Source organism: Aphelocoma coerulescens, chromosome 6 (genome assembly GCF_041296385.1).
Source record: "Aphelocoma coerulescens isolate FSJ_1873_10779 chromosome 6, UR_Acoe_1.0, whole genome shotgun sequence".
NCBI lineage: Eukaryota > Metazoa > Chordata > Aves > Passeriformes > Corvidae > Aphelocoma > Aphelocoma coerulescens.
Genome location: NC_091020.1, coordinates 3,103,165 through 3,128,429, shown reverse-complemented (window position 1 = coordinate 3,128,429; position 25,265 = coordinate 3,103,165). Strand labels below are relative to the sequence as shown.

At 44.0% G+C, this 25,265-nt stretch overlaps 1 protein-coding gene across 7 annotated transcripts in view; it reads right to left on the bottom strand.

Moving 5' to 3' along the window:
• Positions 1–25,265, bottom strand: part of MICU1 (mitochondrial calcium uptake 1) — an 84,663-nt gene that overhangs the window by 39,401 nt on the left and 19,997 nt on the right. For 2 of the 7 annotated variants that reach the window (XM_069018904.1, XM_069018905.1), the window contains exons 5-7: positions 20,421–20,583; positions 12,205–12,248; positions 878–943 (exon numbers count right to left, since the gene is read on the bottom strand). In XM_069018904.1, the coding sequence (XP_068875005.1) occupies positions 878–943; positions 12,205–12,248; positions 20,421–20,583 (273 nt within the window). Of the gene's footprint in view, positions 1–877; positions 944–12,204; positions 12,249–20,420; positions 20,584–22,169; positions 22,281–23,598; positions 23,660–25,265 lie in introns of those variants that run through there. The other 5 variants (XM_069018908.1, XM_069018907.1, XM_069018911.1 and 2 more) reach the window with 5 other exon arrangements.

Sequence of the window (25,265 nt, the reverse complement as noted above, 5' to 3'; positions counted from 1 at the left end):
GCTTAAAATCTTTGAGATTAGTGGTAAAAAAAATCAGACTTTAATACAGGATTCAAAAGGGAAATTGTTGTATTTTGGTGACAGTTTTTCAGTGAGACTCTGTTGCAGAAAGGAGCCAAGAAAGGACTATTTGACATGAACGTAAAGTCTGATCAAAGTTATGCAAACCATGTGTGTGTGCAAGCTCACAGGGAGGACCGGGCCTGAAACCAAACTCAATTTCCCTCTTGCTCCAGTTCTTTTCCATTTATCAGCTCACAGTATCTTTCTAAGCTAAAAATTCGAGTCCCTTTGATCCGCAGAACCCCCAAAGGCTGAAAAGGATCCATAAAACTGTTAGGGAATCCACACTGGTGACCCACTTTAAGGACACAGTAGGAGGAGGCACACACACACACAGAGGAGAATTAAATTAATACAAAGGAGAGTAGGGGTGAGTGAGGTTATTCCATGGAAACCAGGCCATGCAAGCACACACAGGCATGGTGAAAGCAAGGCTGGATTTAGGAATGGTTTTAGGAAAAACCACCGACAAACACCACCACACGAGGGTCCAGCTACACAACTGTCCCCCACCGTTACCTCTGTCTAGCGGAGATCCCATCATATACAAGATAAAGGAAAGAAAACTGGTTAACCAACAATAAAACAAGCAGGCAAAACATCACATCACGTTGAACAGTTAGGCTTGCCAAGAGCAAGGAAAGTTTAGAGCAACCAGGTGGTTGCTGTGACTGGAAGCCTACAGAGATATCCCAGCAAGTGTTAGCTCATAGCTTCTCCACTGTGTCTGCAGCTGATGTCCCTCATCCACCTCAGGTTTTTGGTTTTTAGGGGCTTTTTTGGTTTGTTTGGGTTTTTTTGAGAGAGAACTCACCATTGCATGTGATTGCAGAGTGGGGATGAACTCAGTTAATAATATAGATGAAAATTTAACCTGTATCTGGCTCAGGAACCACAAGAAAAGAGACAAAAATAATCATATAGACCACCAAAAAAACCACAGTTTCCAGGGAAAAATAGTTCAGCTCTACTGATCACATAAAATTGTTCCCAGTAACTCTGCCTTCACCACCTGGAGAGCACCAGGAATTTAATAAGAGGTGAGTCACTACCAGTAGACAAAATGCTAATGGCCTTCATTTGATGCAAGATAACAGCCACTTATGCTTATGGGGTACCAGGTTGAAATATCATTTCCTCAAAAATGGTATTGCTTCCATTCCTGTCGAGATGGACCCAAAGCAAAAATTATACTGATGCTGACATGAAGAACAAACAAGCAACATCTGGTTTTCCTTTGAACCAGAGGGAGGATCTGGGGAGAAAGCGGCTCCCAGTGACTGCTGCTGGAGGTGTTGCCAGCAGCATCTCACCTGCTCCTGTGATTTATTGCCTCTCTCCCTCTGATTGCCTCTCTTGGGCAGCATTTATCATAAACTAGCTATTAGCATCTTGCTCAAAGAATCCCATGTAAAAGTTCCAGAGGGTGGTTTATTAATTTTTATGGGTTTCTTTTCTGCACTTAAAATTCATAGTCAGAATCAAACAGCTCAGAATATTCCTCATAAGAGGAAAGCACAACCATAGACTAACAATAAAAAAGGATATTAAGTTAGTTGCTCTCTGAAATATAAAGACAGATGGGAGGGAGAAGCATTTACCTATTTGCACCTTACTTTGAGCAAACAAAGTAAAAAAAGGTTATTTATTTATATTAAAATGAGCATCTACTTGTCACTAACCCAGGGAACACAAGCTGTAACTACGGTGCTCAGCTGCCTGTAGCTCGTGGAAAAGGGAATTTCTCCCACTGATCTTAAGAGAAAATAACAACTGCCCTGATCAATCAGATTTTCAGCTTCCCAGCAGAAGAACAGAAGCGTTAAAAAGTTCCCAACTCTCCCACTTATTTTCCTCTGTCTCAGTGAGAAGCTGTGTGTTTGATTGCTTCCCATGAACTTTGTGGGAAGCTCACCCCACTATGGGAAAGGCTCAAAGTATTCCCAGGTGTCATTCCCCACCAGGAACATTATCGTGCAAGGTATCATAGATAACCTCCAGGAAAAATAAAATAAAATAAATCAATCTACCTACTTCACAAAGCACAACGTGGGCTGTTGTCATCCCTCACAGTTCACGGTGACTGACCCAAAGTCAGCCCTCACTAACACCTCAAACACCCTCTCCCACAGCCCACCTTCCTTCCAGCAGAAGGGTAATACACAGCATCAGAACACCCAGGGAAAAATCCCTTTCCAAACCTCCACCCTCTTTTAGAGACACATCATCTCCACAAATTAATTATCCACAGCCTTTTATCTGAGCACAAGGTAATTCTCAAAGTGCTCAGTCAAAACAATCAAATGTCTTCCGTGTAACATTTTTTTCTGTGTTAAATCCACTCCCAAAACCAGAGTAATTGGCTAAGATCATTCAGCACACCCCAAAAAAACATTCATGCCAGAGCATTCACAAGTCAGCAAGCCATGGGGAACAGTTTACAATTATGATGTACTTTTTAATCAAGCAGTAGATTCATATTTAACAAGCACACAGATGAGCAGACATCCAAATTAACACGTAAAAAGAAAAATAAATTCAAGTATCTCACTGCTTTTGGCACAAGCATGGCTGTGTAAGTTCAGTGAGAAGCCACCAGGCCAGTGTCAGTTGAACAAAACTTGTGACAGGTGCTCAGGCAGATTCTCTTACAGTTCCAGACATCAATGACAGGTCAAAAAACAAACTCAAATTCAAGATACAGAGCTTGGTTTGCCTTTCCCAACTCAGGCTCCAAGCTCAAGCAGCACCAGGATGTGGGTTTACAGATCTGTGCAGTGACCGAGCTCCCCCAAACCCACGTGCTGGAGGATAAAGTCATGTGCTGCATGCAGGCAACTCCCCAGAGTCTTTTATGTACAGGCTGGCTGCAAAGCACCCCAAGATACATCACAAACTTCACATATTCCACCCCAAAACTGATCTGCTGCTGGAGCTTCCCTTAAGTCAAGTACAGCTCCCAAGTAACAAAGGATTTGGTGGAAAAACCCCACCGAATCCTTACGTTCCTCACCAAATATTACCTTTATTTTGGATTTTTAAATTGTTTTTCCAGGGCTGAGTGAGGAGTGAAACATGGTAATACTGAATTATGCAAATCTGAAAAATGAAGGTGTATTTTTGCACATGGAGGGATGCCTTCTCTGCAGAGGCAAAGATGGACACACGGTGCTGGTGTTCCCATTCCTAATGCAGGCCTAGAAAAGCCTGAGCACCTAAATCCTGGCAGCTCCACTTCATCTGGCATCCCAGAAACTACAGCATTTCATTTGTGAAGAACACGTTCTTGGGAAGTCTCTCAGAGCTGCCAGTTTGGGTTTCCATCTGAAGAAGGAAAGGACACTTTGGGCATATTTATTGCTGGAATTTATGTTTCAGCACCACCTTTGCACTTCCATGAACCAAAGCTTCAGGAATTTATCAGCCTTATGTGACCACTTACACCTTCCAGAACAATGATAAAGTAAATATCCATGAGAGATAATGAGTATTTCTCCAGAACCAGGAAGCAATTTTGTCAATTAGCTAGGGATTTTAGATGAAGAATGAACCACCTTTTATTGACAAACATCATCATACTCGGTTTGTTCCTTCTGAACAGAAACACTTCCAGGTGACCAATATTGTGTGAGCAAATACAAACCCATGAGTGTGGAGAGAAGTCACCTGGATGCAAAGTAATTCTCTTTCAGTCCCAACTGACCACCTTCAGTTTTGGAAAACATTAAAATAAGACATCTATTAATGTATTTCTTTCATGGTTAACTGTAGGAATGTAGGAAAAGAAGTCCTATTTGCCAGCAGGACAGGCATAGATTATTGCAGCTTTTTCCCAAGAAGGGCTGTTGAAAATCCAGGGAAATATATACACTAAGAGACTTGGTAACAGACAAGGGAAAACCCTTAAGAAATTCCAGTGCAAACCAGCTCAGTGTGGTAATTAAAAATACAAATGCTTTCAACTCTGTCTGCATCAAAACACTGAAAACAGAGACATTTTAAATTTTTCCTCATTTTTTTTAAGATTTCAACTTTAAAGAGTCAAAGCCATGTATCTAGAGATTTCGGGCATCTCACTTTAAGAAAACTGAATTAAGAAATAAAAAGGCTTGCAGGATCAGATTTAAAAATTGAGCCTTTCAGCCCAAATGTTCAAAAGTCCTTTAGGTAAAAACAGATAGGGGAGGTCTCTCTGCACTAGGAAACACAGACACAAAAGGGACTTGAGGGAAAACTGAGGGATTTAAGTTTTTAAAGCCAGTTCTATAATGTGGATGCAAAATAAGTAATTTTAAATACTCCGTCTGGCATACTTATATCACTTTTCCTTTATCATTAAATAAGAAAAAAGTGTTTGAGGCTGTGATGGAAACAGCACAAGGACCTTTTGAAACTCATAAACTTCTTTTAGCCATGGGAAAGCTCACATTATCTAGAGCCACTAGAAATTATCATTTACTATGAAGTGTGCACACCAACACAAGGAAACACAAACAGGTTCTCCATGGCAAATTGTGGTGGCTGAGTGCTGACCTAAGAAAATGCTTAAAATTTACTGTTGGCAGATCTGCATAATTGGCAGATAACACCTTTCAAGAGTACCTTTTAATCAAGAGGTTTTTTAAACTTTTGGGTTTGGGGGGTTATTTTATCTGTGTATCTACACAGGGCCACAAGCATACAGAGCTGGACATGGGTGAGGTTGTCCTGCATATTCTCTCACTCCAAATTTGAGCACGTCCAGAGAATGAAAACTTAGGCAGCAATTATTACTGCAGGTGGACTCCTGCGACTGGAAAGAGAAATCTGCATTCCCTCCCTTCCAGCAAGGCTGTAAATATTCAAACCACCTTTCAAACAAAGGGCACCTGAAATGCAAGGCCAGCATTCTGTACAACCCAGAAGATCAAGGACACAGACTTCCCCGACCCTCGGCAGGCAGCGGAGCCACTCATGCAAGGGAGAAACCCCTGCTGGAAAAGCAAATAGGGAACGCCTTGGAAAAGGGACAGTCTACACTTGTGCTCCCCTCAGCCCTCTGCAGGGTAATGAAATCACAATCTGCAGGACCACAGGGGCATTTTGCACCGAAATTTCATGGGGGAGGGTTGAAATTAGGTTCCTTGATGGCCCACATCGAGCTTCTAAAATGAGCTGAGTTTTGCCACCTTTGAATTTAAATGGCTGTTTAGGTCTCTGATGGAAATTGGGATGCTGCTCTCCCTCATCTCAGCCTGCATTACCAAGATGAACTCACTGTGTGGAAAATGCCCTGCTCCTTCTCTCAGACAGAAACCCCAGTGTGAGAGGACACGAGAAGGAAAATAATAATTCTCTATAAAAAGTGATTATTAAACACTGGCTCAGTTGACGAGGTTGGGGCTGTGCACTTGGTACTCACCCACCAAAATCTTGCCAGTTCTCCAACTCACCAATTCTCTTTCCCTCTCTCAGTCCTTTTTTTTCTTCACCTGCTTCTCCCACCCAGATTTTCCCTCCTTTTGTAGTCAAGTGAAGTGAAGTCAAGCATCTCCTAAAACATTCCCTGCCACTCTCTCCATCCATACCCCTTCTCCCTACTAACACCATGTTGCCCGAGGACAGAGTTCTCAGAGCTTGCTTTTGTGTCCCTCAAGTATTAAGCATTAAACTAACACCAGCAAAACTATCAAAGAAATTAAAGCCAGAAATACCCCAGAAACCATTTTTGATTAAAAGACTGCATACACCCACTGAGGGCATATTACCAAGTTGTTTATTTTTCCCTAACTTTCCCTATGGATTTCATTAAGGTCACAAAACTACAGGGCAAACTCAAAGTGTTTAGAGATACTTTCCTCTTTACTTACTAATACTGAATGAACTCCCCTTTGGTTTCTAGTTCTTTTTCATACAAAACATTTTATGAACTATAACAACTAAATATCTTCTACCTAACATATTCTTTAATACAGTTCACTCTACATGATTCGATAACTTGAAAAACTCAAGTCTGCAAATGTAACCTTTCCCAAACCTACACACCTTCAAATAGATGATGTTTCCCCAAAGTATTAGGCCAGGGAATCAAACTAACTTTGTAGCCTCAAGGGGAAAACATTTTCCAGCAGAGCCAGCTCTATCACAGTCTCATCAAGCTGCAAAATAAGACAGAAGCCTCAGAGGACACTGTGAAACCAGGAGGGCAGGGAAACACACATTTGAGCTCTGCTCAAAGCAATTCCTGTTAATAGAGCCAGGTATTAATGGCTACCCTGAGGACTTCTATCCACAAGCCAAACTCAGGTGTTCTGAAATAAATCCTTCAGGCTGAGGATCAAGGAGAGCACTCAGAATTATTTATTAGAGGAGCAGAGAGAAGAGGTGAGCATACACTGTCCCTTTCACATGAAAAGTGCATATTATGAGGTCTGAAGCACAAACTAATCAAAGCACATGCTGTCTGCTTTGTACCTGCCAGAAATCCTGGTGGGAGGGGAGAGGGTTAGAAAAGGGAAGAAAATGAGGGAATGCTTGGTTACACAAAAAAACACCACAAACCAGAATTAGAATAAAGACAAGTATCAGAGATATCAGCGGCTGGAAGAAACTCCCGTCGGGTACCTAGAAGCCAGAATAAAAGAGGACAAAGAGCAACCAGAGGATTTTAGTAGGAGCCCTGTGGAAACAAGCAGCAGAATTAGGGACACAAAGAGGTAACAGCATGTAGAGCTTTGTCAAAGCCAAAATGCACCACAATTGTTTGGCAGAGGAGGTAGGAAAGGAAGACACTTGTCCTGTACCTAAAGCAGCCCAGGTGTCCACAGGGATGTTTGTGCACTGTGTTAGAAACAATTAAGTATTTTCTTTGATGAAATTCAGTTTTATTAAAAACAAACCAAGAGAAGAATTTGCAAAGTTCAGTGTCCACACAGGTCCCAGCAAATAGGGAAACATCAGAACTAACTGAAGGAGACAGAAGGGTCACGTTTGGCTGGGAAGGGAAAGCCAACAAGCACAGAAACCAACCAATGCGGACAGGGTGCCAGCAAAGAAAGCCAAGAAGAGAAAAACCTCAGCTCAGCTTTGCTGCTTATCTGCAATGAACTGCATCTCTGCTTGCTTCCACACAGCCACAGGCAAGGATTTTGTCCCACCATGTCCTTATGACACTTTTCAGGGATGGCAGAGAAATGTTCATTCAGGTCAGTGTAAGGTAATTATCCATGTAAGAAGATGCCTCCTGGTTATCATGCAAATACTACCTGTGCCAAGATCAGAGGGTGAAGGAATTTAAAAGCAGGGAATCTGAAGTTGGACAGTGACATTTCACATGGATTATGGACCAGAATGGCTGAACACTTCAAGGTATCTCCAAGAAAGCCACAACCCAGCCTCACCAGCTCAACTGCAGATACTGGGGACACATTAATTTCAAACTCCATTACAACAGACACTGGCAAGACCTCACACAGTTGGATTTAGAGGACTCCTCACCTGTTTTCCTTGCATTTAACCTGAAGAACATACCTAGTGCCCTTCTCAGCCAATGAGCTCAGCAAACCAAGCGCACCTGCACTTCACGCTGCTCTTTACTGAACTGTGATACTGGCTTGTGGTAAGGCAACACTTAGAGCTGCATCCTTTGCAATTAAGGTTTCAGAGGCACTTAGACATCCCAGGAGCTCAGAGCTCTGACCCAGTGTTTGGCTCCTGAAGGACAGCAGGACTTTAAGCTTGTCTCCCTTGCTGCAAGTTTGGGTCTATGGCAGCTGATCACACTCCGGTGGGAGCCTCATGCTCCAGCCTAAGCCCATCCACAGAGCAAAGGATTCCAGAAATTCTGACTAACAAACCAAGGCCACTTTCCTTCCTGCTTTTTCAAACCTGAGAGTAAGATCTTTCAATCCACCAGAAAAGGACGGTCCATCTACCTCCAGTCTTCTCCTTGGAGATCCTCCCCAAATACATTTTTTCAAGCTCCTCTGCTCCTGAGATGCTCTTTAAATCATCTGGAAAGAAATCTGCCTCCTGAGCTGACTCCCAGCAAGTGTTTTTTAATGGACACACAATGTCAGGGAAGCTGAAGGTACTCATTGCATTGGTCCATGGTATGACCCTGCATTTTACAGTGGAAGTGAATTCCAGATGTTTTTACCAGCCCTTAGAGACACCATGTGAAGTATTTTCCTTGTCCTTCACCTTGCTTGGCATTACTTTATGGCATCCCCAAACATCTAGAGAAGTAAACATAAATGCTGGCAGGAAATACTTAAGTCATAAATTTAATTAGAGGGCGCTGAAAGCCTCTAATTACTTACTACAGGAGAGGAAGCTGTTGCTGGTAGCTCAAAGGCTTTTGCTCTTATCGAGCAGTAGCAAGGAATTCTCCCTACAGGAGGAAAAAGAGCAAGTCAAGTGTATCCTAATTAAACTAATAAGCCATCTAGAGTGGGGGTTTATTTCCTAAAATAGGCTAGAGGTCTCTTAAAAGCACTCCAGCTCACCTTCACCTTTCCAGCAGGATGCACTGCTGGAAGCTCAGCTGGGGGACACCTGGGAGCTCCTGTGCTGGCTCATCAGGCTGGTGGCAGGGTGGATATGCAGCTCACAACTGAGAGCAATAACATGAACAGCACTGTTTCTTTATTTCTTTGAGAGATTAGGCTTGTCAATCATTAATGCATAAGCCAAAAAAATCCCATCAATAAAGAGAGAGAGCGTGAAAAAAGAAAATTTTAAACAAAAACTGCACGACAACTTACATAACATTAATGAAGCTTATGCCAGGTTAGACGTGCTAAGAAATCTATACTGCTTAGTGAGAGCATATTCATCACTAAAACATGAGTTATTTCTCCTACAGATGGGTTAAAAATGCATTTGCTTTCCCACTGCCAAATGCAAGAGGGAAGAGACAGTGGAAACACAGCAGACAGGCAATAATGATCTGGGCACCTCCACACCACAGCACCCTGAGATTTTGTCTGTTCTCACATCAGCCTTCTGCTCAGGCTCCATATGAAATGTCTGCAAGCTGATTAATACCTGTTTTCTACTCTGAATGAATAGTAATCAATGCCTCTTTTCCCTACTTTGCTGAGCTTGCTTCCCTAGGGAAGAAACCACCACTCTTAGACAAAAACAGAGCCACAGGTTGCCTCCCTGTACACACTCAGCCCAAAAGCATGAGCCCGTGCTGGCACACACATCTGACCAAAGGTTTGTGTTGGATGAGTGTCTCCAGGGTTTTTGGTCTTGCATGAGTGAAGAAAAAGCATTTAGGCTCAAATTACAGGAGCATTGTTGCCATTAATAAGGCAGTAACATTTACCTCCCCGTCCAGTAAGCCTATAAATTATCAGTGGGAAGAAGGAGGGGCAGGAAGAGGGGAAACAGGTGGGTATTGTCTTCTCACCGTGGCATTCAGTCACACACACAGCAAGCTGCCTCGCAAACCTGACACAAGCACAATACAGAGGCACATCACTCCCCAAAATCCTTTGTCAAGATCAGTCCTGCTCACCCCACAACGGCCAATTGGTTGTTTTGATGGTAGTTTTACCTAAATAAAATGGGTTCTGTGAAAGGAGCAGCTCATACATCACCTCACTAATGCTGCAGCATTTAGATCTCAAAACACATGCTCAAAATTCACACAGATGCTACAAACATTGTCCTGGAATACGTAATTGAAATGCAACTAACTGCACAGACCTTTTAACTGAATCTCCTTCCAAATTACTACTGCATGCAACCCTGTGTATTGTCTGCTCAGAACTAAAGTCAGTCCTCTCTCCCACTCTTCGGCCGGGATCTGGCCCGTGGATTGTCAGTGCTCTTGAGCAGCACAGCTTGCTTGTGTCCAAATGTTCACAAGCTCCTTTCTCCTTAAAAAAGGAGAGGAAATTTCCAGTGATCAGGCCTATCTTTGAGTACCACAATTCCCATTACCTCTGTGTAACATCCATAAGGATGCTTAGGGGAACAGTGGTGACCCTCTCACCCTTCTGCCTGAGCTCAGCAGCTCCTCCAGCACACAAAGGCAAATCCCCTCCCGGCAGAGGCTGCTTTGATAATCCAAGAGAAGCGTGTGGCTGGAACCAGGCACTGAGGGAGAGATGCAAAAGGGTTTTACCACTATGCAAGTGAAACCCAGAAGGAGTGAGGTCAGCTCTGCAGCACTTCAGTTGTGCTTGGCTGAGTAAAAGCAGTGTTATTTTTTTAAACTGAAACCCAAAGCAAGCAACAAAATGAGAACAAGTTGCTGTCAGATCAATCTACTGTCAGCTTCCTTCATTACCAAGGGAGAGCCAAGGCCAGCTCATTTTATCCTCTCCTCAAATTATTCCCTCACCTGGACATTACCACTGCCCTAATAGCCATGGACAGATGTAGCCAGTCCCAAGCTGTCTTTAAGCAGACAGCCAAGCAAACAAGAACCTCTATTTCTTCATTTTCAGAGCATGCTGCTTCCAGGGTGTTATTAGGCTGTGGAAAAATCAGGTCCCAGGAGAAGATAATAATAAAGCAAAGTCCATTGCAGTCCCCTGAATCTGCTGCCTCACTCTCAGGCAATCAAACCACAGCACAGAGACATCCAAGTGCAGCAGCAACATCTGTAAGTTATATAAAAAGCTATTTCAGTCTACTACAGGTCAGAACCCACGGTGTTGAGGGGCAAAGGAACAGAAAGTCGAGACCAAAGGATTTGCCTTTGGACCTTTTATCCAGTGTGCTGAGAATCGCCTGCAGAGCGCTCGGGAACAGAGGAGCGATTCGCAAAGATAGTGTGGGATTCAGCACTTCTTCCCTACAAACAAATCTTGTTTATGTAAAGCCTAAGGGATGGGGGTGATAGCATGACAAGATAAAATGATGAAAGTGAGTGGATGCAAAACAGACTGTCATGAAACCAGAGGGAGAAACACTGGGTATTTTGCAAAGAATATACGTCCTTCCTTTGGCTGGGTTGTTTTTTTTTAAACCTCAAAAAGCAGACATCACATTTGTGGCAGGAGGGAAAAGAAAACAGGTGTTCACGACACGCTTTGGAGCTTTATGTATCAAAACTAACTGCCAAAATCCACCTCCCTGTTGTCTGTTTTCCAGAAAAGCCCTGCTCTGCTGCCTGGGTAACCAGCGCACTCGTCCAGTGCTCATGACAGGGACCCCAGGTATTTGATCATCTCTGTCCCTGCTAAACACAAAACAGGGAATTGCACATGTTCAGCCCTCATATATAAAGCTTTAAATTCCTTTTTTTTCCCCAGTGTTGAGGCTTTCTGGAAGTGCCTGACACTCTGTGTCAGGTGCACCCTGCAGCAACAGGGGGTGAGATGCTGATGTCCCTTTGAAAGCTTTATTTTCAGATGATGCAGGTGAAAATGCTGCTAAAAGCTGGAGGACCATTGTGTGCCACTAGTGATATGATGGAAAATTAACTAACCTGCAGTTATCTCCATCAAGGAGTCCATCTGAGCTGCCAGTCCTGGGGCAGAGCTGCCTTTAGCACACCAGTGGGATTTACAGTGTGGATAATTAGGTCTGTGATATCCATAATAACAGGCAGGATGCTACATGGCTTCACTTTCACAGGGAGACAAAACTAGATCAGAACTTGCTTAAGATTTTACCAAAACCTCTCATGACAGCACAAACACCCAGAACAGTTGTGCACTGCTGCAGGAAGGACCTGGGGCTCAAAAGGGGGACAGAGAAAGGCTGTTTGATAGGGGGGAAATACATGGTTGGGATGCAGAAAAAAAAACACGAGAGCACCTCCTTCCTTTAGGAATCTGGAGATGAGACTGGAAGGGAAAGGTCCAGTGAGTTTCCCTTGAAATGGTTTAACTTGTGGGGCTCTCACACAGTCAGAAAGAAGCAGCAAAGAAATGTGGTTACAACCCATGATTTCCCAGCCCATCAGAATATAGGAAGTGGTAATAGTTTGTCTGTAAACATTAAAATAAGGTCCCTTTATAGTACCAATCTTTCTGTCATTACAGAGAAAGCACTGCAATGCTACTGAAAAACAAAATGCTCAGAAGAGAACACTTCACACACTTCATTTAACTTACACCCTCACAAAGGTAATAACAGAAGGATTCTAGGTCAAAAAAGCCATTAAATAAAATACATGTAATAGTCTAATGTGCTCACCTTCCCATCGTAGCGTTTCACTATGAACTGGTCCAGGCCCAGGTCTGAAAGAGAAAAAAAAAAATACTTACAAAAAAAAGAAAGCTTTTATGGCATAAAAATATTTCTTGTGTTTTCTGTTTGAGAGGACTGGAAAGTAAAATGCACAGTATGAGTAACATCTGTAGAAACTGTAAGGACAGGAGGAAAAATTTATTTGGTTTTGTACATTTTGTACTTTGTATTTTGAACACAAAAAACCACCAAACTCATGGAATCAGAGAAGAAAACCTCCTTCTATAGCAGGGCCAGCAAGAGCTCAGCAGCCAGCACCTATCAAGAGCCTGAAATACCCTCCCCAAAGTAGATCCTTGCACTATTACCAGGCAAACATTTCACCTGTGACTCTTGGTGGTTTTATTAACACCTTTTGAATGGCTCACAAATGGGAAAACAAAGACTTGTTCCCATAGTTAACTGGGATATCCCCAAACAAAGCCAAAGCTTGTTCCTATTTGAGGATAAAATAAATAGATTTTAAAGGAGGCAAATTGTAGATGCATTTGCAAGAAGTGGATTTCTTTAGGTGGATGGGAGGAAGGCAGGAAGAGGTATTATTTACACCAATAAAGTCTCTCATACCATCACAAAATGCTTACTTTATGTTGAAGAGGGGAAACAAATACCCCAGCCTTAGCTGAGTTAAGGCACAAAGCCCTCATCTAACCCACAATGCCCAGCAGGCTGCATCTAACACCGGTGACAGCACATATAAGCAAAAGGACAAAAAAAAAGCAGGAAGATCAACTGTCTGATCTTTGCAATCCAAAGTCAGGAAGATGCATCCTGAGAAGAGATTAAGCCGATCACTTCCAGTAAAACTCAGGAGAGCACAGGCTGATTTTTGGTGCTCTGAGGAATAAAACCCCTCTGCAGAGCGACGTCCCGTGCATTTTCTGCCACTGTTTATGGTAATTAGCACATCCTCATTTCAATTTAAATTAGAAAATAAGATGGAAAAACTAAAATAAAGCCTTCCCCACGCCTGCTGCGTCACCTGCTTTTGAAAGAGGCTAATGAAACCCTTCCTGTCTACTGGAAAGTTTCATGGTATTGTGCAGAAAATGGAATTATTCATTGCTCCAGGGTGACCCCCTTGCCCTTTGTGACCCCAAGCAGCTACAGCTCCAATTTCAAAGGTCAAGGCAATTGTCACAGGACTTTGTGCACTTGTGAAAATTCCAGCCAGAAAGCACCTTCTCAATATTTTGTGGGTCTGATAACAATGCAAATTGCATATTCATACACATATTCAGACTTCAGTCTTCTCAATTTTATCCTCCTCCAAGCTGTGGATATAAATGCAGTAAGTATGGGTGCATTTAGAGGCAGGATTTGCCTGATAAATGTGATTATTATACTACACTTTATGTGGTCAGAGCTCACCCCAACCATCCATCTGGATGGTGACTTAAGCTGAGCTTATGTCCATGTGTCATAATAAAGTCATTTCTCAGGAGCACCTCCTTTTCCCATGCCAGGAAATGCTGCTGAAAGACAGAACCCTGACAGCCTGACATTATACATGTACTCATGGAAAGCCAAAAAAAGGCCATGGGCTAAAAATAGCAAGTGAAAGTATGGCACCCCCTGCAACTGGACACTGGGAAAGCAAACAGGTTTCAGTAGAGAGCCAAAATGAATGGATGCTTGTCTAGATGAACAGCAATAAAAGATGAGCTGATAACTGTCATTTTATATATAGAAGTACCAAATATATTTCTAAATAATTGTAATAAATATTTATGTAATAAATCAGTATGTAAATAATGGTCCCTGGGGTGTCCCAGCACTGGTGTGGCCACAGCCCCAGGGCAGGGCCCGTCCCCTGTGCTGGCCCTGCTGAGGGACCTCAGGGCTGTGTCCAGTTCTGGGCCCTCCTGGCCAGAGAGCCCTGGAGGGGCTGGAGCGTGTCCAGGGCAGGGAACAGAGCTGGGAAGGGGCTGGAGCCCCAGGAGCGGCTGAGGGAGCTGGGAAAGGGGCTGAGCCTGGAGCAAAGGAGGCTCAGGGGGGACCTTGTGGCTCTGCACAACTCCCTGACAGGAGGGGGCAGCCGGGGGGGTCGGGCTCTGCTCCCAGGGAACAGGGACAGGAGAGAGGGAACGGCCTCAGGCTGGGCCAGGGGAGGTTTAGATTGGATATTAGGAAAATTCCTTCACCAAAAGGGTGGTCAAGCGCTGGCACAGGCTACCCAGGGCAGTGGTGGAGTCACCATCCCTGGAGGGATTTAAAAGCCACGCAGATGTGGCACTTGGGGACATGGTTTAGTGGTGACCTTGGCAGTGCTGAGCCAATGGTTGAACTCAACCTTAAAATCTTTTCCAGCCCCGATGATTCCACAATTCCACTGCACACACAAGCACATTGGCTTCCACCAGCATCTTATGGTCACCCTCCCAGCCACGCACAACAATGTCCCATTTCCTCTGCTGCATCAATTAGGCTGCACACTTAAATTCCTCTGTGAAATTCCCCTTATATAGGACCTGAGAGAAGAAGCCAATTCAAAAGCTGAAAAGGGGCATTTATGTTCAAGGCATACAGTTTTACTCTATACATTTTCCTTTTCCCAGTAGTTTATTTTCTTTTTTAAGGATTTAGCTGCCTGTTTTTCCACAAGCCTTTAAACCAACAAAGAGGGTCTGTTACCTGGTGCCTGGGGTCTGTCTTTAAATTACATAAAGACCCCAAGAGGCTTTTCCTCCAAGTTGCTACAATAGGAATTCAGCATTTGTGCAGCCAGGAGAGCCAATGGAAACGCTGCATGGATGAGGACAATCCCAGCCGAACAAGGGAAGGGAAGAATGTGAGCTATTACAGCTCTGTTTTTCAAAAGGCAGAGTGCTGTGTTAAAGGCACCACAGGATTGTCTCTAAGTGCCACACTCCCAAGACAAACAGTCCCTGGCTGGGCTATTGCTGCCGAGCTGCAGGAACACAGGCTAATAGGCATGTTTAACCAGGAACAAAGAGCTTTTCCACCTTTCACTGGGGAGCAGGGGCTGAAACTGCATTCTGCCAGAAGTGGTTGAAAGGATTTCCTCAAGAAATGCAGCAATGAAATCCAGAATTTTCAGGAGGATACCTGGCTGCTTCAAGCTTTCCTGGGACACACACCATGGCTACTCTGGATTGCAGTGACCACCCAGAGCTTCAGTTGTTGTTTCTGTTGAACAAACCCAGAGTTTCCACCATGACCTGCCCCTGAATACGCTTTTATTTACCTGACACCCTGCACAACACCTCACCTTTCCCTACACATCCCTTTTGCTTCTGCAGCCAAGGGCTCAGTACCAGCCACTCACTGCCAGCAGCATTCAGTGACCTGCAATGATTTCCAAATCAGCTTCCCTGGAATGTTTAATTACCACTATTTATTACTCCTACGAATTCTGATACCACCTATCAGGGGCCTGAAAAAAACAGCAGCACTGCCACAGAGCACCTAAGCACAGAGCACCATGAGAAATGTTATTTCAGAGTAGACTGACACCATGTGCTCACCAATACCAGGGATATAGGCTGCCACTTTTATTCATGTGATGGTACTTTCACAGCACTCTCAAAATAAAAATGATTCAATATAAAGCAAAAATTACTTAACACTCACTGCCTGCCACAATGGGGAAAAGAGGGTGTTCAACAGCAGAACCGTACTCCCTGCATTTAACTTCTCTCATTTTGGGCTGGGGAGGATGTTTTCATGGAGAAGGAATGAATTATGTAAAGGAAAAAACACAGAATAATTTGTTCTTACTCTTGTTCAGCAATAGCCAAATCTAAAATCAAATGCTTATTATGTTCCTATTGATTAACAAAAACATACTTTCCATGGATTTTCTCAAAGCCAGCTAATTACCACACTTGATAAACATCTAGACAATCACTAAACTCTTCATGTTATCTGGTAAAAATAAATCCATAGGCAGCAGGTTATAGACAGCAGTTCTAAAAACCATTTAAAACACAAGCTTCCAGGAGAAGGACAATTATATTACACCAAGAACATGGTTAAAATCAATTAGAAACCATCATGATTTCCTCTGGGACACCAGCAGCTTCCCACTGATGGAAAAACCTTTTCAATTCCTTCCAGTCTTGATATCCTTGTCAGATTTTTCATGTTATTTGGGTAACATTCACTCATGATCTGCTTTTTCCCCCACTGCTCAATATATAACATGGACTCTTTTTTTTGCCAGCAGATGAATAAAAGGGCTAATTATGAAGACTGAAGAGCCTGCTAACTGTGCTTGTGATATGCCACAGGCATATTATTGCAGGAGAAAATGCTGGAGCAACTTTTCCCCTCCAGAGCTGTAATCCAGCTTCTGATTGCTGTATTCAGAGTATTCCCCCTCTGAATCTAAAATGTAATCTGCAAGCAAACAATGAGCTGCCTGAGATTTCTCAGGGGACAACAGCCTCGGGCTTGTGTTCAAGTGCAGCACTGTTTTGTTCCAGGAAGGAAGGACCATGGGACTTGTTCTCATCTATCTCCTCCTGCTCCAACAGTCCAGTCAGTCTTGCTGTGAGACATGCATTCCTAACACACCTGATCAGCCACACCAACCTGTCACCTGGATGGGAAGCCCTCACTTATTTGACTTTTAGCACATAAACATAACATGTAAATGCACCTCTCGCTCCTCCTTGGCTCTTTTCCTGGGGTCTCATGTCAGGCATGACAGGCTCAAAGATGATTCTTGCCTAGGAATTATGTATTTTCACAAAAATTCCACAAAAAAGAACCCCAGCTTGTACCTCTGAGTTACCTCTCACTGGCATCCTTTTCCTGAAGACTTCTCCCTGAAGGACTGGAATCCCAGAATCTCTGGCTTCCTACTAGGTCTTAAATATCCCAGTTGAACACTTTGTGTAACTTTAGGGATCTGTACCAGTGCAGGGAGCTCTCCCCTCTCCATCGCATGAGTGCTTGTCACAGCTCCTGGCTGGTTCTACAGGAGATCAGATCCGTATTCATAAACTTTAATCAAAATAATAAATAATCCACTCCAGAAGCCAGCTTGTGCTCAGCTTCTCATGAAGTTCAGACACAGAAAACAAACCATTTCTAACAGGAGAAGCAAGCTGTACACTCGGATCCAGCCACCAGGAATCAGCTCCATCCTTCACGGCTCCTCTCCTCCATCACCATCCTGTGCACAGAGCCTGCAGGGGCACAGCTGCTGCTTCTGGCTGCACTCAGCAGCATGTTTGGGGTTTCTTACACTCAAACAAAAAACCTTCCAAGGGCTCAGATATCTGAGTTGCTGCTCATTATGTGGTGAAACTTGAAATGCATCTTTCCTATGACAGGAGTCTGGGATAACCAGCAAGGTTAATACAGGGATGGAAGAGCAGGACTGGTTTGGGGACAACCTGCCTTCAATTACAGCATGCTGGGATGAGATGTAAGACATATTTTTTACTTCTTTCAATCCTTATTGCAAAGGCCATAAGAAAACTGATACTGGCTGAACATGACACAGCTCCTTCTTAGTCCAGGATGCTCCAAAATTCTCACTTTCCCCAGGAAAACAATCAGTGCAGAATGGACCCAGAAAATCTCAGGGAAACGGAGAGAACCCTTGCACTTCGCACCAGAGGGTTTTCAGTGTATTTTCAGCAGGTTTGAGACTGGGGTACCAAGGAAGCACCAGGTAGGAAACAGCCATCTATCCCTGTCCATCCACTCTTGGAGCAAACTTATCTCTCAGGTACAAGAGGATGTGGGAGGAAAAAAAAATAATGCAGGACTGCAGGGAGCAGAAATCACCACCCACGCTTCTCCTGGCACTTGAACTTCCCAGATAGCACAGAAAGAAATTATTTTTTTAAAGCGGCTTTCAAGTTTAATGCCATTCTTTGGCTTCTTCTGACAAACCATTCCAAGCTCAGCAAGAGCACGTCATTCCTTAAGCACAGCTTTGCCTACTTGGGAATGCTGTGGCAGGAAGTTTGACTGAACCAGAGAAAGCAATCTACAGGAGCTGAGGAACTGGCATTCATTTTCCCCAAGCTAGCAAAACACAGGCTAGAATTAAGCTGACTTATTGACAATAAATCAAACTTTCCCCTACGTAATCCATAAAAATGAATCAGGCACACGATACCTCACAGTAGATGAGCAGTTTAAATACAGCAGGGACTCAGCTACCTCATTACTCCAGATCACTGATATTCCACAGTGTTTTCTCTCCATAAAACAGCAGAGGCATTTACAAGAAGTTACTCCCTGAAATTACGAACTGCAGCTTGAGCACACTGAAGGATTACCTCAAAGAGGTTTCCCAGGAGCACACCAGGCTACATCACAACCCCAAGGAACACCTTGGGATGAAGGCAGGATGCTCCAGCCCCAGTGGAGGGCACACCCAAGTCGTGACTCAGGGAAAAAGCAGCCCCAGCATTTCCCAACTAACCTGTAACCTAAATTATCCTATGAGTCAAAAGCACCAGCAGGGTGTGAAGCACAGAACTCATCTGGCCAGCAGGTAGCACTCTTTGTTTTCAATTTCTGATCTGAAAACCAGACCCATCTTTCTTTTGTTTTTTACTACCAGCTTTAAAAATATTGGAGAACAAATTTATGGCTGGTTTGACTTTATTGTAGCAATAAGTGTTTTATTCTTCTACTGTTCATTATGTATTAAAAAACCCCATTTACTGTGATTGTGATGATGTACAGAGCTCATAAGGAACCACCACCCTAGAGCAGCTCCATCTAGAAGTAAATCCACAACGTTAAGAGTTCTAAAGACAGATTTTTCAACTCAACAAAATCCGAGATGCCTACCTTCCTGCTCTGCCTGCTGATGGGCAGCCCAAGCTCAGTTTCCATCCCATTCCATTTGCCAAGAGCACCTAAGGCCACTTTCTTCCCCTACAAGCTGCTGTGTGTCACTGACTGGCAGCATTTGCAGGCACTTAAAGGCAGTGACTGGCTTCATGGGGCCATTTCAACAGCCAGGATAACCATGGGAATACAGTGGGAAGTGAGTGGCTAAGACTGATGAGTTATTATTTCCCATTAGTCCCCTCTGCTTGTCTCTGAAGGAGGTGTTTGCTAAGCACTCTTCCACCTATTTTCTTTACACACCTCAAAATGCACCAAGCACGTGGAAGAACTAAAAAAGGAGTCAGATGTCTTGAAATGAAACACAGGATGTTTCCAGTTTTTAAGCTTCCAGACAGGTGCTACTGCTTTTCCAAGTAGCAGTTCAAGAAGTTGCAGATAGGATGGTAACCTACAGCCATTAATTCGCATGGAAACTACAGCCATTTCCAGGCCTTGATGGAAACCTAAATATCAATTCACCTACATGCTTCAAACACTAATGCCAGGATTATTTTTTCTTCCCTCCTGCACACGCTTCATATTGTTATTTTCTAAGCACAAGGGTACACAGTATTTATTTAGCAGCTGTCAGCTAAGATATCAAAACAGTTTCACAATTTGGACATAAACCCCACACTCAAAAAGCTAACGTTTGGGGGCTGGAGTTCTTCATTAATGTCTGCAGAGACAAGGGGAGTTGTAATTTGACAAAAGACTGTTTCGTTCTTTGAGATGCAACATGGGAGACCAAGAAACGTGAATCTCCTCCAAAATGGAATGCAGACAAAAACCTCCTGACACCCCACCAACACCAAATATTCAGGACACAGCTTTCCAGACAAGAGCAAGGTGTCACTCTCCCACTTGTTGATTGCCAAACCCCCCACGTATCACAAGTGATGTGTTTGTCTTTAATCCACAGGGAATTTGAAGATGGCAGAGATGAGCCTTACCCTGACACAGAGCTGCCTTAACCCCTTTAGGTTGGAAAAGGCCTCTAAGATCATTGAGACCAACCTTTACTGCTGAGGTTGTCCTTGCCAAAGCAACCTCCTTTCCTAGGTTTAGGAAATGTTCCAGTATAAGGTAATCTTTCCCTAATAAATACAGGAGAAAGGCATCCCATCTGCTCTTCAAGGGCTCACACCAGCCAGATCTGCTACATTGCATCAGCATTTTGGAAACATGAAAGGGCTCAGGCTAATTTTGGGCTTGGAGCAGGAGAGCTTCAGGAGATGCTTTCTAGCCCTGGCAAACAGAGCTGGGAAGTTTAAAGACCAGGTGAGCAGAGACTGGGGAGTACCAGTTCCCCTGACCACCACCCACACACCACTCACTCTCCGGCTGTTTCTCGTTGGGGGTGATGGATCTCACGAAATCCTGCGGGGTCATGAAAACCTCGGACTCGCCGTGCTCGTTGATGACCTTCAGCGTGGCAAAGTATCTGAAGATTTTGTCTGGCGTGGAGTAGGCTCTGATCCTGTTCTCGTATTCCATCACCTGGAAATGAGATTTAGCCAGCATTAGATGGGCACTGTTCCTGCCCCACAGTGACTCTTAAGTCCTCAAAGAGATTTGCCACAGGACAAGTTGCGTGCAACAACACAACTCTCGACCCTTTTGGCATTATTCCTTTCAAAAACCCTTTGAACAACCATGAAAATTGGACATATCAGCTGCTAATGTCCCAGGATTAAGAACAAACACTAAAAATCTTTATTATGAATAAATTTAGACTCTTCATGATGGCAGAAGAAAAACAAATTCACAAAATCCCTGAAGGTGCTTTAAAAACATGAGCATAAGAAAAAGCACTGGCGTCACATTTATGAATCTAAAGCAGCTCAACATTTTAACCACAGTGTTGAAGGGTTTGACTTGTGATTAATATATGAAGTAAAAGAAAAAAGTCTTGGAAAGCTGGGAGAAACCTTTACTTTCAAGCAGAGTCCTGGAAAAAATCACTTGGCACCACAGCTGGTTGCTCAGTCACCCAAGATCATTTTTTCCTCTTTTCTATCACATTGGCAGAATTCCCCAGAAACTCAGTCCTCCCTACCAATCTGCTTTTTCCTAACTCTGCCAGCAGTGATTTTTTTTGTACCTAGAATCAGTTTCTCCTCACACAGCTGGAATTAATCAAAGACAATAGAAAGCTTTTCTAAACAAAATCACAACACAAGGCCACAAGGGTGGAAAAAGGCACAGACACCTACACTTCATCATGTATTAGCATGGAAAACTTTCCTCCTTACTTCAGCTTTTCATTCCTGCATTATATGCCATGTTCAACAATCCATAATATACTTGAAACCTGCAGCTGGCCTAGAGCCACAGGAGGGAAAAAGCCCAACTGATGATGTGCTGCAAGAGAACAAGCAAGATCAAGGCTACTGCCAAGGCAGCTGTAGATCACTCCTGGCTTCAGTCCTGGTTCAGCCTTGTCCTTAAACTTGAACAACTTCCTCAGCCTGATGTTTATCAGACAGAAAACACCCTCTCTAGTTTTTCTTATTTCTGGCATAAAACAAGCCAAATGCTTTGAATCCCCCAAGCCAGGCTTTGGTAAAGCAAAGCCTGTCTCCTCTTTATCTGCCCCAGCTCAGACCTCCAGCAATGCAACCACAGATGACATTATCTAGAATGACAATACCTAAAGCATTCTCTCCCCTTGTCTCTGCATCACCACAGCTTTTCCTTAATTCACATGTCCTCGCATCAACCACCACAGGCAGTTCCCTCCCTCCTTCAGGAGAAAGTTTTTGTCCCTATGCCCTTTGCACCTCTAATCAACAAACCTAATCCCGCTTTTACTGCTTCAGTCCACAAGGTTCTCCACAGATAAGGGCATTGGAATGCACGCAATTGCTTTATTGCCAAGCTCCAAGTCCCAGCAAAAGATGATACCCACTTTCCCACCTCTTTCTGGCTTTGTCTACTGCTCCCACCTGGCAGGAGGCAGCTCCTTATGCCAAAGGGATCTTTTCACTCGTGGGTACAGGCCCACATCTCCCTCCTGCCTGACCTGATCTCATGAATAACGCCCCACCCAGCTTAATCAGCCAGAAGCAGCTCAGTATTTTTACCTTCAAGCAAGACAAACCGACGGACAGTATGAAACCCCAGACTGGAGCCAAGAGCAGACACCACAGACCATGACCAGACTCCTCCAACCATGGCAACCCCTCAACACAGCCTGCTTTCTAGCTAAAAAAACTCATTAGCCAAATTTTCCAAGCCTGTGGAAAAGTTTGTTGCAAGGCACTATCAAACGCTTTCCCTCAACCCAGCTAGGCACAACTCAACAACCCCACTGCTGCACCAGAGACAGGAGTGCTGATGTTTCTGTGGGTAAGACCATGTTTCACTTCATCCCACTTGACTTTGTATCCACAATGGCTCTTCCCTCTGTATCCATTTTAAGGCCCTGCTAAGATGCTACTGTCAGTCTTGTTGGTGTCAGGTGTTTTTCTCCTCATGTTTAGAGCATTTAGAGTATTACTTCCAAAGCAACAGCTTACTAACAACATGGGCTCAAAACCACATTTCCTGTCTCAGCTTACAGCACAAAAATGCACAAGCTAGACCAAAAAAGTAGAATCTAAACTGCTTTGTAGCATCTCACAGGCTGCTTTCATCACAACTGAAATCTCCCTTCTTCCACAAGTTTCCCTACAAGAACGGAGCAAATGCAGCCACACTTCTTCCCTTTTGCCTGCAGCTGAACTCAATTACATCATTCTTGCTAATGAGCTAATCAGCTGGCAAAAACTGACAAATGTTACAGCCCATCCCTCTGACTTGCAAGGCTGGGTGCAACACGAAGCCAGGTCAAGAAGGGAGCAGCCAAAATGTTGCAAATGGTAAAAAATTCACTTATTCAAGTCTGGGTGCTAAACATCAAGTGGGTGATAACAGGGGTGCCCTGGTCCCTACCCAGATGTGGAGATAAGAGCCCACGAATTTGGGTGCAGACAACCACCACTTGTGAGGGGTTTTGCACTGCTTCAAAGCAACCTGCACAGAAAATCATGCCAGGCAAGTCTCCTCTCCTGACCTCTCCACCTTTCCCCAGTACACACCAGTCCTCGATGCAAGGAAGACCAGCCAAAATTATCATCTTGCCCCCAAGAACTGCTGCCTCACATAATCAGGCACCTCCAGAAAGATGATACTGACCCAAAGGGGAAAATCCCTTTTTTGCATTTATTAGTAGAGCATGTACTAGAGGAGAAAGACAAGCAAGTAATCCCTGTTGCTCTACAAGAATGAAGATGCTGTTGAGACTGCCAATGTTTATGCTAAGCCTCAGGTTAAAAGAAAAAAACCCTAAATCCTATGCAGACATGAAAACAAAGCTCTAAATTAACATCTCAAGGCACTTCCAGGGCCTCCCTGACCATGCAACAGCACACATCTTAACAGGGTAAATTAATTAGGACTCATTTTCTTTGTGCTTCCTCCTGTGACACACACCCAAATGAAGGCTCGGCACCACATCCCAAGGCAAGATACCTGCAGGACCCGAACACTGCCAGTACATCTCGCTAAGTCAGCCCTGCTGCTGCATGCCAACACTTTTAGCAAGTTAATTAACCCATCAGCCCGCCCCCCCCCATCATGTATTACAGCTCATTAGCCTTCAAACTATGCAGGCACACAAGTAATTTTTTCCTTTCCTGCCCTACACATCCAGGACCTACACACCGCGCAGACAAGACGTGCTTGGGAACCAGCCACACACAGTCCCAACACCTGAGAGTGGTTTGTGTTTCAGCTTCCCTCTCACTGCATCACTATCCAAAACAGCAATGTCAAACTTAATTTATTGCTTCACCACTAATCATCAACTTAATTAAGAGCAACATTAGGATAACAAACAAGTGTTAAACACTTCCAATTAGGCTTAATTTTTTCACAAGGAAAATCCCACGCTATTTTCAATTCATTATGGGAAGAGTTTTTACTGTGGGTGGTGATGTTTGTTGGGGTTTTCTTATACACGCAGAAGAGTCAAGAATCCCCAAGGTGTGACACAATTAGGGGAGCAGCACATCCTGGGAGCAGCCCTGATTTGGAGCCAGGAGCAGGGGCACACCTTCCCCTGCCATCTGAGCTGGCCACATTCAAACACAGCTCCCGAGGTGACTCACCACAGCAGCTGCTGATCAAACACCGAGCCCACAGCGGAGCCGCTCAAACACGGAGCAGGCACCTGGGAGAATAGCTGGCACATCCTGCCTTTATTGGCGCTTTGCAACATTGGCATTCAGGCCACACAAGGTACATTCTGTCTCGAGGCTGCAGAGAAAAGGCTTGTGTTGGCACAAAGATGATGAGGGCTGTCTTGAACCGGGCTGTTCCCAAGGAAATCGCTGCTCCTGAGCTCCTGCTCTCGGAGGAAGGTGGACTGGGATGAGAAGGGATCCAAGCCACACACTATTCCCATCTTTTGGGCACACCTGGCTTGTGTCTTATTTGGAAATTATGGCTATATGCCTCCCTGCCTAGTTTGGGAAGGAAAGAGCTGGTCAACACAGGCACATCTCTAACAACTGGAACAACAGTCCTTGCCTCTAAAGAAACTTCCTCTGGCTTCCCCAGCCAGCAGCCACGTCAGACAAAAATCAATCTTTACACTCACTGTATTCAAAAATAAGAGTGTGGATGTAAGTGGACTGTAGTTTGCTCTTTGCAACCTGCCTCCATCTGCTGACACTGGAAAAAGCCAATAACCTGCTTTTCTTGAGTGGTACTGGCAAGAGCTGGAATTGTCAGAGCACCTGACACCCAGCTGCCAGGAAAAGTAGCAGCTTCCAAGAACCCACATTCCTGGACAGCTCTGAATATTTCAGCTCAGTATCTTACTATGTAACTTCACTGAGCTGCCACCAACATGTCACAACAGGAGAGAGTTTGGAGCCCCAAATACCATGAGGCATTTGAAATCTCAATTTGTGTAATCCACTCTGACCAGGAACTGACATAATTCAGCAGCTTCAAAGGAAACAGCTCTTAATTTTTCATGAGAAGCTGTTAAGCCACTATATATGACCATCCACAATTCAACAGCTAATGAGATGCAACCTCCAGAATACAGGCTTAAAAATAATTATCAGAAGCAAATCATAACAAAATGGGAGTAGATGTTCTACACAATTCCTTTCTCCTCTTTGGTGCTG